The 18841-nt window shown below is 39.3% G+C and overlaps 1 protein-coding gene across 1 annotated transcript; it reads left to right on the forward strand.

Annotated features, from left to right (window-relative positions):
• The first annotated feature begins 1999 nt into the window (after nucleotides 1-1999).
• On the forward strand, nucleotides 2000-18206 carry C12H2orf69 (chromosome 12 C2orf69 homolog). The gene is made up of 2 exons (XM_025404744.1): nucleotides 2000-2500; nucleotides 15001-18206. The coding sequence occupies exons 1-2, from the start codon at nucleotides 2165-2167 to the stop codon at nucleotides 15823-15825; spliced, it is 1161 nt and encodes a 386-aa protein (XP_025260529.1). The 5' UTR covers nucleotides 2000-2164; the 3' UTR covers nucleotides 15826-18206.
• Nucleotides 18207-18841: the final 635 nt, after the last annotated feature.

Below are 18841 nucleotides of genomic sequence, written 5' to 3' on the forward strand. Positions count from 1 at the left end.
ATAGATTTCATTAAGGCAGGGCATGGTGGCTCCTGCCTGTAATCCCAGTACTTTGGGAGGCCAAGGTGGGTAGATCACCTGAAGTCAGGAGTTTGCGACCAGCATGGTCAATGTGGAGAAACCCTGTCTCTACTAAAAAAATACACAAATTAGCTGGGTGTGGTGGCACACGCCTGTGATCTCAGCTGCTAGGGAGGTTGAGGCAGGAGAATCACTTGAATCTGCAGGGTGGAGATTGCAGTGAGCCGAGACTGTGCCACTGTACTGCAGCCTGGGCGACAAAGCAAGACCTTGTCTCAAAAAAATAAAAATAAAAATAAAAATAGATTTCATTAAAAGGTCAAGCTAAAAACAAGACCACAAATCAAAAGCTGCTTTTGCAATGCATGTACATGTTTGGACTTTTAGATAACATTTCAGCAATTCTCTATCTAACAATGGAAAGTAACATGTATGCAATTGGCAAAACAGAGTGAAGTCAGGTTGCCTAAATGTCATTATATACTAATTATTGTATAATTAACCTCTACTTGTTTTTAACCAGTTATTTTAGAAAGCAGCAGATCTCCTTAGTAATTAATTTTTGATTGATAACAATATTTTGATGTCAGATGGAATGCAATTATTTAGACCAGAGTAGGTTAGCATACTAAATCTATATATATCTATATATCTATATAAATATATATAAATCTGTATATATATCACTAAGTCTATATATATAAAAACACATATTTTATCATTTGCTCATTTATGTCTACTCCAAGCCATTTGTTAATATTTGCATATGTAGACCAAAGAAAACAGTATGTGTGCTTAAATACACATATATAAACTCCGAACAATTATATACAAAGTGCTTAGATTTCTGGCCTATAGTAAACCCTCAACAAATGTTGGCTGTAGTTTTTGTAATTTTCATTAATATTCTCTTTACAGTGCTTTGCCTCACAAGTACTTGCATCTCATCCTCGCATGCACACATTTCCCTGTTTTGTTTGTTTTTGGTTTATTTTTTGAGACAGGGTCTGCTTTTGTTGCCCAGGCTGGAGTGCAGTGGTGAGATCACAACTCATCGCAGCATACAACTCCTGGGCTCAAGCGATCCAATCTCCCACCTCAGCCCTCCCAGTAGTTTGGACTATAGGCATGCACCACCACGCCCGGCTAATTAAAAAAAAATAAAAAATTTAGTAGAGACAAGGCCTCCCTATGTTGCCCAGCCTGGTTTCAAACTGCTGGACTCAAGTGATCCTCTGCCTGGCCTCCTACAGCGCTCGGATTACAGGCCTGAGCATATATTTCCCCAAATCTTATTCCTACTCAACTGGACACAGATAGTTGCTGGACACACATGACTTTCCTACACTGTTTAGTTTTTGAAAACCTCCAAGTAGCAAATCTCATCGGTTGCAAACACCAAGTAATGCGTAGTGCCTCGCCCCGTTTTTTCCTGTCCTAGACCATGTGCCCTGTTCCCCGCTACCAAGCAGAGATGAATTAGCTTCATATCTAACCGCAAATTCCCCATGAGCATAGAGATCTTCGTATATCTATAATAATTGTACTCAGGAAACTCAGGGTATGAGGAAAGAGATTCCCTTCCTTCAGGGCATGTAGAAGACTTCCCACGGAATCCTCGATAGGTCAGAATTACTCACATCTTTGGGACTGTCTCCCTTTTAAGGCCCGAAAGACCAGATAAATCTCAGGTGAACCCACAGAAACAGGGAGCTTGGTATACTCAAAAGTCTATACGTTTCGTATTATTGAACGGCGACCTGCGGCCGCCCTTGCTGCTGCGCATGCGCTCCAACTGCCGCTTGCTCTAGCTGGGAGTACTCAGTTCAACTCTGCTCTTCGCCGACTCGTCCCCAGACTTCTGTTCGAACTTCCCGGCCGCGGCAGAACCCACCAATCACAAACGCCGTTCCTCAAGCCACGCCCACCGTCTTCTCCAGGATCCCAAGTCCGATTTCGCGCACACCCCTCCCTTCCTTTCCTTACGCACGCTGCGCGCGGTCGTCGGCCTCTGACGTCGTCGCTTCAGCGCCGGCTCCCGGCCGGGCCGCGGCCGCCGACCGTTGGGCCGCTTGCTGAAGTCCCTCCCTCAGGAACCCCCCCGCCACCCTCCACCTCCGAACCGCTCTCGCAGCGGCGACCCATGTGGGGGTTCAGGCTCCTGCGGTCGCCGCCGCCGCTGCTGCTTCTGCTGCCGCAGCTCGGAATCGGAAACGCCTCGTCGTGCTCTCAGGCCAGAACCATGAACCCGGGCGGCAGCAGCGGCGCGCGATGCTCCCTCTCGGCCGAGGTGCGCCGCCGGCAGTGCCTGCAGCTGTCCACCGTGCCTGGAGCCGATCCGCAGCGCAGCAACGAATTGCTCCTGTTGGCGGCGGGCGGGGAGGGACTGGAGCGCCAGGACCTCCCCGGGGACCCGGCGAAGGAGGAGCCGCAGCCGCCGCGCCAGCATCACGTCCTCTATTTCCCTGGGGATGTGCAGGTAACTCGGGGCCTGCTTGGGTATCTGTTCCCTCTTCTCGTGTATACGGACGCGGTCACTGGATTCTTCCCTCGTAGTTGCTGCCTGGTTCCTTTCCTTGCCTGAACACACCCCCACATTCACTAAGGGTGGCTCTTCCCTTACTCCACGAAATCCAAAACCGTGGCTTCCACGCCCCTGGCGCCCTTTGTCCATAGAACCCCATGGGGAAGGTGTCGGACGAGGGCTACGATTTCGAAAGAGCCAGCTGTCGGTCCAGGCTTCCAGGAGGCGGAATTTGAGACAGGGAATGAGACGCATCTTGTATATTCATTCTATAATTTGGTTTTTCAGAGAACCCTCTGTGTGTGTGTGTGTGTGTGTGTTGGGCAGGGGACAGAGATGGCTTTCAAATTAAGTTAGCACGTAGTGTTTAGAAAACGGTGGCAGTAATTAAAAATCAAACATGAAGGTACGACACCCAGTAACACTAAAAAAGAGTGGGGATGGAAGAAAAGGGATAATGATTATTAAGCGTGTCAATGTTTTGATGGTCACCTCATTTTGTACATTTGCATGTTATGTTTATTATTTTATAGCTGCAGGCAAATATCCGTGGTTATGTTGCCCTGAAAACTGGGTCTTAATCTAAAGTTGCATTATTTAATATGGTAGCCATTAGCCGTATATATATAGCTATCTGAATTAATTAAAATTAAATAAAACTAAAAATCCAGTTAGTCATGTTAGCTGCATTTCAAGTGCTCAGTAGCTACAGATGGCTTGTGTGTACTGTATTGGACAGCACAGATATATAGCATTATCATAGAAAATAATCCATCATCATAGAAAGTTCTAGACAGGTAAAGCTAGAATATAGCTAGGTGTAGTTTCTCTTTTTTGTTTTTTTGAGATGGAGTCTCGCTCTGTTGCCCAGGCTGGAGTGCAATGGTGCAGTCTCGACTCACTGCAACCTCCGCCTCCCCGGCTCAAGTGATTCTCGTGCCTCAGCCTCCCAAGTAGGTGGGATTACAGGCGTGCGCCACCACCCTGGGCTAATTTTTATATTTTTAGTAGAGATGGGGTTTCACCATGTTGGCCAGGCTGGTCTCAAACTTCCGGCTTCAGGTGATCTGCCCACCTTGGCCTTCCAAAGTGCTGGGATTACAGGCGTGAGCCACTGCGCCCGGCCTAGATGTGTTTCTTATACTATGAAATTACAGTCGTTTATTTTCAAAATTGATGCCTTAAAATGACATACTTAGAAACTTTGTGCTCTGAGTCAAATAATGATTAAGATATATATGTACACACACACACACACACACACACATATATATAGTATTTTCTTTTGCCCTCAAAATAGCTGACTGGTTTAGTTGACTGCTAATAAAAACTGGAAAAAAAAAGAGAGAGAATAAAGAAAAAAAACAACTAGTACTTAGATTTAAGAGAAAAAAAAGTCACTTACTGACTTGGTGCCCTTGTGGCTCAGATTGGGAAAATAGCATGTGACATTTCTGACTATCAGAATAATTTTGTGGAACAATTACTGCATGCATTCCTAAAATAATGATGATGATAATGATAACATTTATTGAGCACCTCCTAAAGTGTTTTAAAGTGTGCCAGCCAAGATGTATAGTACAAGACTTCAGAGGAGGTCTAAAAAGTCTTACATGCAGTTTGAGGCCAGATTTACTGGGTTTGAACCCTGATTTAGAACTTTATATTTAGGTATAAAGTCCTTGGACAATTGTTACATCTCTCTGTATTTCAGGTACTTCAACTATAAAATAAGAATAATAATTTATAAGGTGTCAATGGAGATTAAATATGTGAATACTCAATGAGTTCTGGTCCCTTCTCGTCTCTCTGGTGACTTTAAAAAGTATTGGAGTATCCTAGTCGTCTGTTCCTCCACGTTTCCTCTGTCTGTGTTCACTCCCTTCAGTCTCATGGCTTTACTCACTACCTGTACACTGACACCCCTCAATGTTTGTGTATCTAGCCTACACATACTCCCCAAACTTTAGGCCAACCAGTTATATGCAAGATTATTTCCTTTTGGATATTTAATAGATATCCTAAACCTAAAATCTCTGGATCTTCACCCCTGTGCAGTCTTCCTCATGTCATTAATGGAAACTTTACCTTCTCAGTTGCTCAAGATAGAAATCTTGAAGTCATCCATTAGAAGTCTTTCATACCTCATATCAAATCTAATGGCTTCACCTTTTCAGTGTATCTAATCAGAATAACGATTGAAAAATGTAAGTCAAATCATTCCACATCTGCTTAAAACTGCAATCACTTCCCATGTCACTCAGAGTAAAAGCCAGAGTCCTTCATGTTAATGTCCTGTCCTGCAAGGCTTTTCATTATCTCTATCTTTTCCCACCCTGTTACCTATCTGACTTGGTCTCCTTTTTCTGTTTACTTTTCTCCAGCCTCTCTGGCTTTCTTGGTGTTGCTCAAACATGTCAGGCACACTATACCTAAAAAGCGTTGTGCATACTGCCTGCAGCAGCCTTCCAAGTAGATGACTTATAGGTTTATTACCTCACCTCTTCTGGGTCTGCTCAAGACTCTGCCTCTCTGAGACCTTTTCTGACCATTCTGTGTAATAATCATAGTATATATAGGCTTCCTATAAACTTTTCTTCTTTATTTTTACCCATTGCATTTACTATACTAGTTACTTTTCGTTTTGAGTTTTGTTTGCCTTCTGCCACTAAAATATAAATAAGCTCATGTCTGTTCACTGATATAATCTGTGATGCTTAACAGCGGCATGTAATAGGTGTGCAGTAGATGACATGTTGTATAAATGAGTATTTGTGAGTTGCTTTGAACAATGCATGAAGTACTTGAAATGTGTTGGCTATTATATAAAATGCTATTAGGCTGATTTCCTCATCTGTATTTTTGTACTTGATTCTTTTGAGCCTAATATTTATCCTGATGAAATTTTCGCTGTTAAATACAGCCCGTCTTTTTATTGTGTTGATCCTTTTAGAATGCCTATAGACATTCTATTTTATTTATTTATTTTCTTTTATTATTATTTTTTACAGAGACAGGGTCTCACTGTGTTGCCCACTCCTGTGTTCAAGTGATCCTCCCGCCTCAGCCTTTTAAAGTGTCGGGATTACAAGCATGAGCCACCACACCTGGCTGAGCATTCTTGTTATAGCCTTATTCTTAATTTGAATAAATATTGAACAGATTAGGGCTAAACAGAATTTTATAAGATAGTATTAGAAGCTTTCCCTATATATTTTTTTTTTCCTTGAGATGGAGTCTTGCTCTGTTGCCCAGGCTGGAGTGCAATGGCATGATCTTGGCTTACTGCATCCTCCACCTCCCAGGCTCAAGTGATTCTCCTGCCTTAGCCTCCTGAGTAGCTGGGACTACAGGTGCATGCCACCATGCCTGGCTAATTTTTTTTTTAATTTTTAATTTTTTTATTTTTAGTAGAGATGGGGTTTTACCATGTTGACCAGGCTGGTCTCAAACTGCTGACCTCAGGTGATCCTCCCATCTCAGCCTCCCAAAGTGCTGGGATCATAGGCGTGAGCCACCACACCTGGCCTGAAGCTTCACCTGTCTTGATACTGTTTCATTATTTGGTGTTAATTGGAACTGGTTTTTCATATGATTTTAAGTCCTCCTAATTCCTATTAACTTCTTCATGTTCCTTTTGCAGTCATGTTTTGTTGTATGTCCTTTTTAAAAATTCTATACTTGTCCTTTATCATTTGAATTACAAGAAAGCTAAGGCCATATATATTAGTCCATTCTCACGCTGCTAATAAAGACATACCTGAAGCTGGGTAATTTATAAAGGAAAGAGGTTTAATTGAATCAGTTCCACAGGTCTGGGAGGCCTCAGGAAACTTACAATCATGGCAGAAGGGGAAGCAAATGAGTCCTTCTTCACATGGCAGGAGGAAGGAGAAGAATGAGACCAAAGTGGGGGAAGCCCCTTATAAAACTATCTCATGAGAACTCTCTCAGTATTATGAGAACAGCATGAGGGTAACCTCCCCCATGATTCAGTTACATCTCACTGGGTCCCTCTCACAACACATGGGGATTATGGGAACTACTATTAAGATGAGAGTTGGATGGGGACACAGCCAAACCATATCATTCCACTCCTAGCCCCTCACAAATCTCATGTCCTTACATTTCAAAACATAACCATGCCCTTCCAACAGTTCCCCAAAGTCTTAACTCATTCTAGCATTAACTCAAAAGTCTAAGTCCAAAGTTTCATCTGAGACAAGGCAAGTCGCTTCCACCTATGAGCCCATAAAATCAAAAGCAAGTTAGTTACTTCCTAGATACAATGGGGATACAGGCATTGGGTAAATACAGCCATTCCAGATGGGAGAAATGGACCAAAACAAAGGGGCTACAGGCCCCATGCAAGTCCGAAATCCAATAGAACAGTCATTAAACCTTAAAGTCTCAAAATGATCTCCTTTAACTCCATGTCTCATATCTAGGTCACACTGATGTAAGAGCTGGGCTCCCATGGCCATGGGCAGCTCCACCCCTGTGGCTTTGCAGGGTACAGCCCCCCTCCAGGCTGCCTTCATGGCTGGTATTGAGTGTCTGCAGCTTTTCCAGGCACACAGTGCGAGCTGTTGGTTTATCTACTATTCTGGGGTCTGGATGACGGTGGCCCTTTTCTCAGCTCCACTAGGCAGTGCCCCAGTGAGGAAATGTAGAGCCCCACATTTCTTTTCCATACTGCCCTAGCAGCAGACTTCTGCCTGGACATCCAGATGTTTTCATACATCCTCTGAAATCTAAGCAGAGGTTCCCCAATCTCAGTTCCTGACTTTTGTGCACCCACAGGGCCAACATCACATGTAAGCCACCAAGACTTGAGCTTGCACACTCTGAAGCAACAGCCTGAGCTATATGTTGACCCCTTTTAGCCACGACTGGGACACAGGGCATGAAGTTTCAAGACTGCACAAAGCAGCAAGGGCCTGGGCTCAGCCTACGAAACCATTTTTTTCTCTTAGGCCTCTGGGCCTGTGATGGGAGGAGCTGCCCTGAAGATCTGTGACGTGCCCTGGAGACATTTTTCCCCTTTTCTTGGTGATGAACATTTGGCTCCTCGTTACTTATGCAAGTGTCTGCAGTCTGCTTGAAATTCTCCTCAGAAAATGGATTTTTCTTTTTTATAGCATCATCAGGCAGCAAATTTTCCAAACTTTTGTGTGCTGCTTCCCTTTTAAATATAAGTTCCAATTTCAAACCATCCCTCCCAAGGTCAAAGTTCACAGATCTCTGGGGCAGGGGCAGAATGCTGCCAGTCTCTTTGCTAAACCATAACAAGAGTGACCTTGGCTTCAGTTCCTAGAAGTTTATTATCTCTGTCTGAGAGCACTTCAGCCTAGACAAATCACTATCAGCATTTTGGTCAAAAGCCACTCAACAAGTCTCTAGGAAGTTCCAAACTTTCCCACATTTTCCTGTTCTCTTCTGAGCCCTACAGACTGTTCCATCCTCTGCCTGTTACCCAGCTCCAAAGTCGCTTCCACATTTTCAGGTATCCTTATAGCAGCACCCCACTATCTGCAGTACCAATTTACTATATTAGTCTATTCTCATGCTGCTGATAAAGACATACCCAAGACTATGTAATTTATAAAGCAAAGAGGTTTAATTGTCTCACAGTTCCACAGGGCTGGGGATGCCTCTGAAAACGTACAGTCATGGTGGAAGGGGAAGCAAACATGCCCTTCTTCATATGGTGGTAGGAAAGAGAATGAGAGCAAAGAGAGGGATGAGCCCCTTATAAAACCATCTCGTAAGAACTCACTGTCACCAGAACAGCATGAGGGTAACTGCCCCCATGATTCAATTATCTTCCTTTGGGTCCCTCCCATGTGGGGATTATGGGAACTATAATTCAAGGTGAGATTTTGGTGGGGACACAACCAAACCTCATATCCATGGTATTTTGTATTTCTCTAGGTATCTATGTTTTTCTCATCTGGCAATAATGATTCTGAAGGGAGATCAAGATTTTTTTAAAGTAGGTGCTTCCCATTTTGAGTTATCTTTTTAAAGCCTTGGGTATATAATTATATGTATCCCCTTTATTTTATTTTTATTTATTTATTATCATTATATTTTCAGACGGAGTCTTGCTCTGTTGCCCAGGCTGAAGTGCAGTGGTGCAGTCTCGGTTCACTGCAACCTCCATCTCCCAGGTTCAAGCAATTCTTGTGCCTCAGCCACCTGAGTAGCTGGGATTACAGGCATGTGCCACCATGCCTGATTAATTTTTGTATTTTTAGTAGAGATGGGATATCACCATGTTGGTCAGGCTGGTCTCAAACTCCTGACCTCAAGTGATCTGCCCACCTGGGCCTCCCAAAGTGCTGGGATTACGGGTATGAGCCACTGCACCCAGCCCTTGTATTTTAAGTAAGAGTACAATTTTGTGAATTTTGACAAGTGTTAGAATTATATAACCACCATACTCATGTTGTAGAGTATCTCCATTCTCCTAAAAAGTACCTCTGTGCTCCTTTATGGTCAGTTTTCTTTTTCCAACCACTAACCTGCTTTCTTTCACTATAGTTTGTGCTTTTTCTAGAATTTTGTTATGGTCAGTTTTCTTTTCCCAACCACTAATCTGCTTTCTTTCACTATAGTTTTTGTTTTTTCTAGAATTTTGTTAATTTGTCATACGGTATGTAGTCTTTTGTGTGTGACTTGTGTCACTGTTTAATACTTTTGAAATTCATCCATCTCGTTACCTGTATCCATAGTTTTTTTCATTTTTCTTTTTTTTTTTTTGAGACAGGGTCTCGCTCTGTCACCTAGGCTGAAATGCAGTGGCGTGATCATGGCTCACTGCAGCCTCAACCTCCCAGGCTCAAGCGATCGTCCTACCTTAGCCTCCCAAGTAGCTGGGACTACAGGCATGCACCATCACACCTGGCTAATTTATAAAATTTTTTGTAGAAACGAGGATCTCATTATGTTGTCTAGGCTGGTCTCAAACTCCAGGGGTTAAGTGATCCTCCTGCCTTGGCCTCCCAAAGTGCTGGGATTGCAGGCATGAGCCATTGTGCCCAGCCAGTAGTCTGTTCCTTTTATTTACAGAGTAGTATTCTATGTATGGATATATAATTTGTTTATCCATTCAGCAGCTCATAAACATTTGAGTCAATTCCAGTTTTAACTCTTTAAAAATTTTGCTTTCCTAAAGGTTAGAATCTATAGATGATCATGCCCTGAGTAGTGTGTCCTGGTCATGTACCTTGGAGCTTCCTGTACTTTATCAGGCAGCTCTCTTAGGCTGGACCCTGTTCTGGTCATTCTAGCCTGCTTACCTCAGATGTGCCCTTTATGTTTATAATAAACAGAAATTTATTTAGCTCATGATTCTGGAGGTTGGGAGGGGCCTGCATCTGGTGACGGCCTTCTTGCCCTGTCATCTCATGGTGGAAGGCAGAAGGGCAAGAGAGCACTAGGGAGTGGGGGAGGGGAAGGAGAGGCCAAATTCATCCTTTTATCAAGAACCATTAATCCGTTCATGAGAGTAGAGCCCTTGTGACCTAATCACCTCTTAAAGGTCCCACCTCTAATCATAGTTGCTTTGGGGATTAAGTTTCCAAAACATGAACTTTGGTGGACACATTCAAACCATAGCAGAAGTTTGCTCTGCTCTAAGGGCAGAACACTTAGTTTGAATCTATGATTTGTCTACAAACTCTTGGAGACACATGTCAAGATTTCCTAAAAATCCTTTGTTCCTTACTTCAATAACAGTTTGGAGTGGCTCTCTGAGTTTTTGCAGGTCAGCAAGCATCTAACTGTGGAGTAGTAAGCATTCTTTAAACTCTCAAGAGATTCTCTTGTGGCCTGCCTCACTGGGGATGAGAAGCATGGCCTTTCACCCCTTACCTCTTATGGGGATAGTGCATTGCATTCCCAACTAGGATAAAAACTCTCTTGAAAGAAATCTCTCTCTTTCCTTAGTCTTTAACCTTTTCTGTAGATTGGCCATGGGTAACAGCCTTGGTTGCAGAACCAGTTTGGGCTACCTTTTTGTAACTTGTATAGGGGTGTCTGGTGCCTCTTTTTAGAATATAAAAGTGTGTTTCCATTGTTCTCAGATCTGGGCTTTGACACACAGTAATGATTCCATCTTTACATTTTACTGCATACAGTTCCTTAGAATAAGCATTCTACTTCCTCTAACTGTGGAACCCGGGGCTGAGCAAGGAAAATATCACGTTTCTAGATTTAGAGCACCTTCTCTGTGGTAGGGACTAAACTGAGAGTCATAAAATCTAGGTTCGTTTTGGCTCATTAACTAAATAAATATATAAATAACTGTAGTTTCTAGGACCTCAGGTTCCTTAACTATAAAAAGGATTTAAATGAGCCCTTCCAGATGTAACTGCCTATAATTTCATGATAATTGTATGTATCATTAATTATAAAATAATTGTGCAGAAAGCAATAGCAGAATCCATAAAAGGTCAAATGATGGCCTTCTAGGAATTCGCATTTTTTTTTTTTTTTTCAGACGGAGTCTTGCTCTGTCACCCAGGATGGAGTACAATGGCGCGGTCTTGGCTCATTGCAACCTCCACCTCCCGGGTTCAAGTGATTCTTCTGCCTCAGCCTGCCAAGTAGCTGTGACTACAGGCACGTGCCACCATGCCTGGTTAATTTTTGTATTTTTAGTAGAGATAGGGTTTCACCATGTTGGCTAGGATGGTCTCCATCTCCTGACCTCGTGATCCGCCCGCCTTGGCCTCCCATAGTGCTGGGATTACAGGCATGAGCCACTGCACCTGGCCTGGGAATTAGTATTTTTAACATATATGGCTCAAACTACTAATATTAGTGAAATATAACTTAGGAAGGAATTGAACATCATAGTGGGAAAATTATCATAGGACATGAACAGAAAATTAACAAAAGAAAAATGAAAACTGCCAGTTAACAATGTTTAACCTGATTGGGAATCAAAACATGCAAATTAAATCAAAAGTAAATCAAAACATGCAAATTAAATCAAAACATGCAAATTAAATCATTTTATCATAGTAGCAAGGATTTTTAAAAATTGATGCTAATAGCCATTAGCATTAAGGATGGGTAAAGATGTGGGAAAATAAGCACTCTAATGATTCCAGTGAAAGTGTAAATTAGTATTAACCTTAGATGTTTAAAAATTATGATGCCAGTCTATATTGATATGGAACCATGCCTGTAATATATTTTTAAGTGAAAACTATGTATAAGCTTATTGCTTGGTGGGGGAGAAGAATGCTCCCTTGTATACGTACTTGAATATGTGTATGCTAGAGAAAACTGGACTGCTAGACATCAGAATTTTAATAATGATTATTTTTAATTGGTGGTTATATGGATGATTTTTCTATCTTACCTATACCTTTGTATATAGACTGAATTTTTGTAGTATTTACTAGTTTTAATTTTTAAATAGAGAAAATGTGCATATTGCTAAAAGTTCAGATTATTTAAGGTTTTACATTGAAAAGTAATTCTTTCACCCCATTCCCTCCAGTTGCCCATTTCTCTTCCCTTCCCCAAGGCTGCTACTGTTAGATATATATACACACACATATATATATATATATGGGACTACAGGGGCACACCACCACACCCTGCCAATTTTTGTTTTTTTTTTTTTTTTTTTTTGTAATAGAGACAGGATTTCACATGTTGCTCACGCTGGTCTCAAACTCAAGCAGTTTGCCTGCCTCTGCCTCCCAAAGTGCTGGTATTATAGGCGTGAACCACCGCCCCCAGCCTCAGGCTTTTTTTAAAAATACAAATGGTTGCATAGTGTACTGGATTTTTTAGCCCTTATTTTACAACCCATAGGAGTAGGAGTACTCCTAGAGCTGCCTCATTCTTTTGAAGCAGAGATAAATATCCTTATACATATTTATTTATGCATATATGTAAGTATATCAATGAGATAAATTTCTCGAATTACTAGGTCAAAAGGAGAGTGTATTTAAAACTGATAGATACTGTGTATGACCATTAGAAATTAGGAAAACTCACATCATTTATCTTATTTTTCTCTCACCCTCTATATCCAGTCCATCTGCAAATCCTGTTGACACTACCTCCAAAATAAATTCAGGACCTGACCACTCTGGTTCAAGCTGCCTTCTCTTATCAGGATTTTATTTCAGTAACCTTTTAACGGTCTCCTTGTATCAGCTATTGCCCCTTCATTATTAGGAGCCAGAGTAATCTTTTCAAAGCATGTATTATATCAGCCCTTGGCTCCAGATCCTTTCAGAGCAAAAGGCAAAGTCTTTGTGGTGTCTTATAAAGCCTGGTCAGCACCTCTCCTCTTCCCTAAACAATCTCTCTGCCCTCCTTTGTGATCACGTTTGATACTGTTGACTCCTCTGGAGCCACACTGACCTCACTGCTGTGTCTGGGTTATGTTCAGCAAGCTCCCACCTCAGGGCCTTTTGCAGTTGTAGTTCCTTCTGCCTGAAATACCCACGTGGTTCACTCTCTGAGTTCCTTCAGGTCCTTTCAAACTATCACTTTATGGAGAAGCCTTTCCTGACCATTCTGTGTTAACTAATAATTTTCTACCTTCTCCAAAACCTTGTCTTCCTTTTCTCCTGCTTTACTTATTATGTTCCGTTGTACTTACTACCATCTTATATATATATATATATATATTTTTGAAATGTTTCCAAGCTATAAGTCTAATATGTTTTGAACTGTCCAATATGGTAGCCACTAATCACTTGTGGCTGTTGACTACTTAAAATGTTGTTAGTTAGTCCACTTGAAGAACTAAATTTAATAGAGGAACGAAATTTTTAACTGTATTTAATTTCAGTTAATTTAAATGTATATTAAAAAATGGATACCCAGTTCAGTTCATGGAAAACTTTTAAGTATATTTGGAACAAGTTGGGTATATGAGTTTACTTTTTCAGCTGTAAATTTTATGAGATTCAAATTCAGATCAAGTATTTCTGATGAAAATTTAGCATCCAAATTGAGATGTACTATGAGTATGAATACACACTGGATTTCAAGCACTTAGGAAGGAAAAAAGAATGTTAAGATCCTCCAGTAATTTTTAATATTGGTAACATGTTGAGATTGTGATATTTTGTATATATTTAGCTCAAGAAAGAAATTAAAATTAGTTTCACCTGTTAACTTTTTACTTTTTAAAATCTGGCGCTTGAAAATTTTAAATGTGGCTCATGTTTTATTTCTGTTGGACAGTGCTGCTCTATTTACTTGTGGAGTTGTTTGTTGTGTGTATCTCTGCAGTAGAATGTGAGCTCCATGTGAACAAGGGTTTAGTCTCTTTTGTTCCCTGCCCAACTGGTAGGTATCCAGTAAATTTTATAGAACAAATGAGTAAATTTGAATGAATCTCCCCCCCAAAAAAAAGTCAGTATGAGTAAAATTAAAACAGTTTATATGTACATCCTAGGACCTAAACAAAAAGTTATGGTTAGTATATATAGAATGCTTATAAATAAGGTGTAAATACAAAAGGACAAAGGAGGCTGGGTATGGTGGCTCATGCCTATAATACCAATACTTTGGGAGAATGAGGTAGGAGGATGGTTTAGTCCAGGAGTTTGAGACTAGCCTGTGCAACAAAGTGAGATCTTCTCTCTACAAAGAATAAAAACGTTAGCTACATGTGATGATATGCACCTGTGGTCCCAGCTACTCGGGAGGCTGAGGAGGGAGGATTGCTTGAGCCCGGTAGGTCAAGGCTGCAGTGAGCCATAATCATGCCACTGCACTCCAGCCTGGATGACAGAGCGAGATCCTGTCTCACACAAAAAGTGGGGAATGAGAGGCAAAGGATATGAATAGGCAAGAATAGAAATCCAGACTTAAATTACAAATATTCTTTGACCTAGTTTTTCCATATCTAGGAATTTAAGGATATAATCACAGATGTGTACAAAGAGTTTTCTATAATGTTTATTGCAGCTTTGTATATAATACTAAATTTGAAATTGAATGTACTGTTCAGGTTGCTAGAGAAATCCAAAGAGGGAGGGGTATAGAATGGCAACTTAGGGAAATATTTTAAGATTCTGTGTTGGTCAGAAAGTCTATCTAGTGAACCAAATTTATATTTTCAGTTGATGTGTTAGGAAAATTGATTATATGTATATACTAAAATAAAATTTGTTAAACATTATCTATAACTCTTCAAAATTAAATTTTTAAAAACTTTTTACTGTTCCATGTAGGTATATCTTATTTCCTTGTCTCTTGATAGATTTCAGGCTTAAACTGAAGAAGTAATTGGTTCAAAAATCTTATTACTAGAAAGTAATGACAAATTTATAGTTTTCATTTCTAGTGTATATTAACCATAGGTCATTGTAACATCCTTTCTCCACAATAAAAATGGAAACTGTTTTGTGGAAATCATTTTATGTAAATATGTATTTAATACTTATTTCATCTTTCTTACCTTTCAGAATTACCATGAAATTATGACTCGTCATCCTGAGAATTATCAATGGGAAAACTGGAGTCTAGAAAATGTTGCTACCATTTTAGCCCACCGGTTCCCCAATAGTTACATTTGGGTGATAAAATGTTCCCGAATGCATTTGCACAAATTCAGCTGCTATGACAATTTTGTGAAAAGTAACATGTTTGGTGCCCCAGAACACAATACTGACTTTGGAGCTTTTAAGCACCTTTATATGTTATTAGTTAATGCTTTTAATTTAAGTCAGAATAGTTTATCAAAGAAAAGTTTGAATGTTTGGAATAAGGACTCCATAGCATCTAACTGTAGATCCAGTTCTTCTCATACTACGAATGGTTGCCAGGGAGAAAAAGTGAGGACCTGTGAAAAGTCTGATGAATCTGCCATGAGTTTTTATCCACCATCACTAAATGATGCATCTTTTACTTTGATTGGATTCAGTAAAGGTTGTGTTGTTTTGAATCAGTTGCTTTTTGAATTGAAAGAAGCCAAGAAAGACAAGAACATAGATGCTTTTATCAAAAGCATAAGAACAATGTATTGGCTGGATGGTGGTCATTCTGGAGGAAGCAATACTTGGGTTACTTATCCAGAAGTCTTGAAAGAATTTGCACAAACAGGGATTATCGTTCACACTCATGTAACACCTTACCAAGTACGTGATCCAATGAGATCTTGGATTGGAAAGGAGCACAAGAAATTTGTTCAGATACTTGGGGATTTTGGTATGCAGGTGACTAGCCAAATTCATTTTACAAAGGAAGCTCCTTCCATAGAGAATCACTTCAGGGTTCATGAAGTATTTTGAGATTACAGGTATATTAATGAGCTTGTTCACTGGAAGAACATAAGCACTTTGAGTGCTATAAATTCAGATTATGGGATGTAATTCATACCTGCATTGTCAGTTTTGGGGTATGGGGGGAAGCACACATTCCTAAAATGTGAGTGTAATGTGCAATAGTATTTTTTGCTTGTGAATGTGAGCAGTTATTAATTTGGATTGAGTTAGAATTAGTTAATTTGAAATCTAACAAGGTGGTTTGTAATAATCCTGAGGAGATATAAGACCCTTAAAAATGAAAGTTACAACGTAGTTCTTATAAAAGGTAACTAAAATTGTTACTGTTGGAAATAACTGCTTTTCTGAGTAATGTTTTAAACTAATTTGGTGACATTTTAACAGTAACTAGCTATTTTAAGTGGAAATATTTTCATTTCTCTTCAAACAAAAGCAAAGGTACGATGCTGTTTTCTCTCATTTTGGAATAACTGTACCCTGCCTCTTGTGTTTTTGTAAACTCCTTGACTCATTCTTTAATGTGTCACCAAGTACTTTTCTCATGAGAGTCAACATATATTTGTTTCCAGATGTCCAAAAGTGTACAGTAGTGTAAAGGTGGTTTTTAAAAACATAGCCAGGTGTGGTGGTGTGTGCCTTTAGTTCCAGCTACTCAGGAGGCTAAGGCAGGAGGATTGCTTGAGCCCAGGCTGTGGTTCACCATGATTGTGTTTGAGACTAGATATTGCACTTCAACCTGGGCAACATAGTGAGACTTCATCTCTAAAACAAAATGAAACAAAATTACACTTAAGCACTATTGTTTAATTTTTAATTGTGAGTTTTTTATTATTTTGGATAAGACATTCTGGGGTTTCTTGAATCTTGGCCAAAAACCAGTTGTTTTGGAAAATTGCTTTAAATTGAGCATATTTATGTATATTGGATAAGAAATGTACTACAGAGCAAATTTCAAATTTTTCATTAATCAGTCTTTTTGAAAGGATCAACTTGGATAAAATAAATATATAAAGCTCTATTTGTTAGAGCTCTATTAAAAAGGAAACAGATTCCATAGATCTAAGTCAGTGTTTCTCCAGAAGCATGATTTTGTCTGCCAAAAGAAAATAGCTCTCTTTGGCCAAAATGCAAAATTACACTGCTATAAGAAAAGTTACAAGGGAAAGTTTGAAGACACAAATGATTTAATTTTGGCTCAAAAACTGAATTTGCTTAACACTGCTACATAATTTGGGTGAAGTTTCCTTCTGCCCGTTTTTCTTGACCTAGATAAATACACTTTGAGAAATCCAGATCTAATGAATGTCAACCAACATTGACATTGTAATTGGGTGATTACAATAAAAGGTGAGCAGTTTGTTGTTTATTAATAATTAGCTTTTGCAGGTCATGAAATAGCAGGGAAGTAACATGCTGCTTTAGGACTAAAAAAAAAAAAAAAGACACTGAAGCTTAATACCTTAATGACCCAGAAGACCTAGATTTATAAAGCCATATAGAATAAAAATGTTAATTTCTTGGTTTCTTCCCAGAATTATATTTTAATAACTCTATAAATACATTCCAAATATTCGGAGACTCATGAGAAAGGATTCTTAACAAATGCTTAAAAATAACATCTTTTTGGTGTTTTAACACTTAATTTTATAAACTGCAGAACAGCATCGCTAAATGCTTGTTTTTTTTTTTAAAGACAAAGTAGTATTATGTTGCTTCAGTTTCTTTAAATACCTCCTGTTTCTTTTGAGACCAAAAATTCCCATGAAGGAAATAAATCAGCCTGATTTTAACATTTTACATATTACATTGCCTTTAAGCACTATGATTGGATGGCTTTTTTTCTATTTGTTTAATAATCCTTGGTTAAATTCACACGTATCTAAAGTAAAGTAGCTGAGTTACTGAATTCTATAAGGGGAAGAAAAAGCATTTATTTTCACATGATTAACTGAAATGGAAAAGTAAGACATTTAGCAGAATTCATTTAAAAATAAAATAATTTTTAAAAAATCAGACGTATTTAAAAATCTGGGTTCTTTGTCTATCCAGTATGTGAATGCTTAATTATAAATGTTACATGTTGAATGGATATTAAGAGTAACTCACCAGGCACCCAAAACTGCCATCATAGCAAAATGAGACAATATTGAAAAGAAAAAATATTTTCTGGAAAGAAAATATGTTCAAATTGATCCATATTCAGATATTTTCTATTTAATATTTCAGATTGGTCCTTTGTCCACATGTAAAACTTACTGTAATGTTAATTTATACTTTTGGTTTGTGCCTTTGTCATGAGTTGAGAAAAGTAGTCCTACAAATAATGTGAAAGTTGTTACCACCACAGCATGAATGTATAATTGTATTAAAATTGATCATCCACAGAAGTTTGTTTGGATGTGCTTTATATTATTAGCATTGTTAAAACTTCAGATTATTTAAAAGGAAGCCATTTCTGTCTACCCTGCTAGGTTGGGTTTGTATACAGTAAGTCCTCACTTAACATATCAGTAGGTTCTTGGAAACTGGGACTTGAAGCAATATAACAAAACCAATTTTTTTCTCATTGTTTTAACTAGATGACAATGAACAAAATGTTGAGGACCTGCTGTTTGTCCTTTTGTTTAAAGTCACAGTTTCTTAAGAACCTGTGCACATTAAGTGAGGACTTACTCCTATGTCTTTTCATTATCCTCCATGTCTTTTCAAATGAGCAACTTTGAACCTTTTTTGTACAAATACATATCTTCTCCCTTTAAAATTGCTCCATAAAAATTTGCACTATATCCACTTCTTTTATTGGATTTCATAGAGAACAAAACCTCTAACAAGTTCATCCTTTTCTCCTTTTGGTGCTAATCATCTCAGGGATCTGTAGTTCTGTAGTCCTTTAGCTTCTTACAAGACTTGATTAGGGTATGGTGTAATCTATTTTTCATTTCATTCATGTAATCTAAGTAACCACCAAGGTCAAGGAGGGTAGGCAATAAGGATATAGGACAGACAATACAAAGTCCCAGCA

The sequence above is a fragment of the Theropithecus gelada genome, chromosome 12, assembly GCF_003255815.1.
Source record: "Theropithecus gelada isolate Dixy chromosome 12, Tgel_1.0, whole genome shotgun sequence".
Taxonomy (NCBI): domain Eukaryota; kingdom Metazoa; phylum Chordata; class Mammalia; order Primates; family Cercopithecidae; genus Theropithecus; species Theropithecus gelada.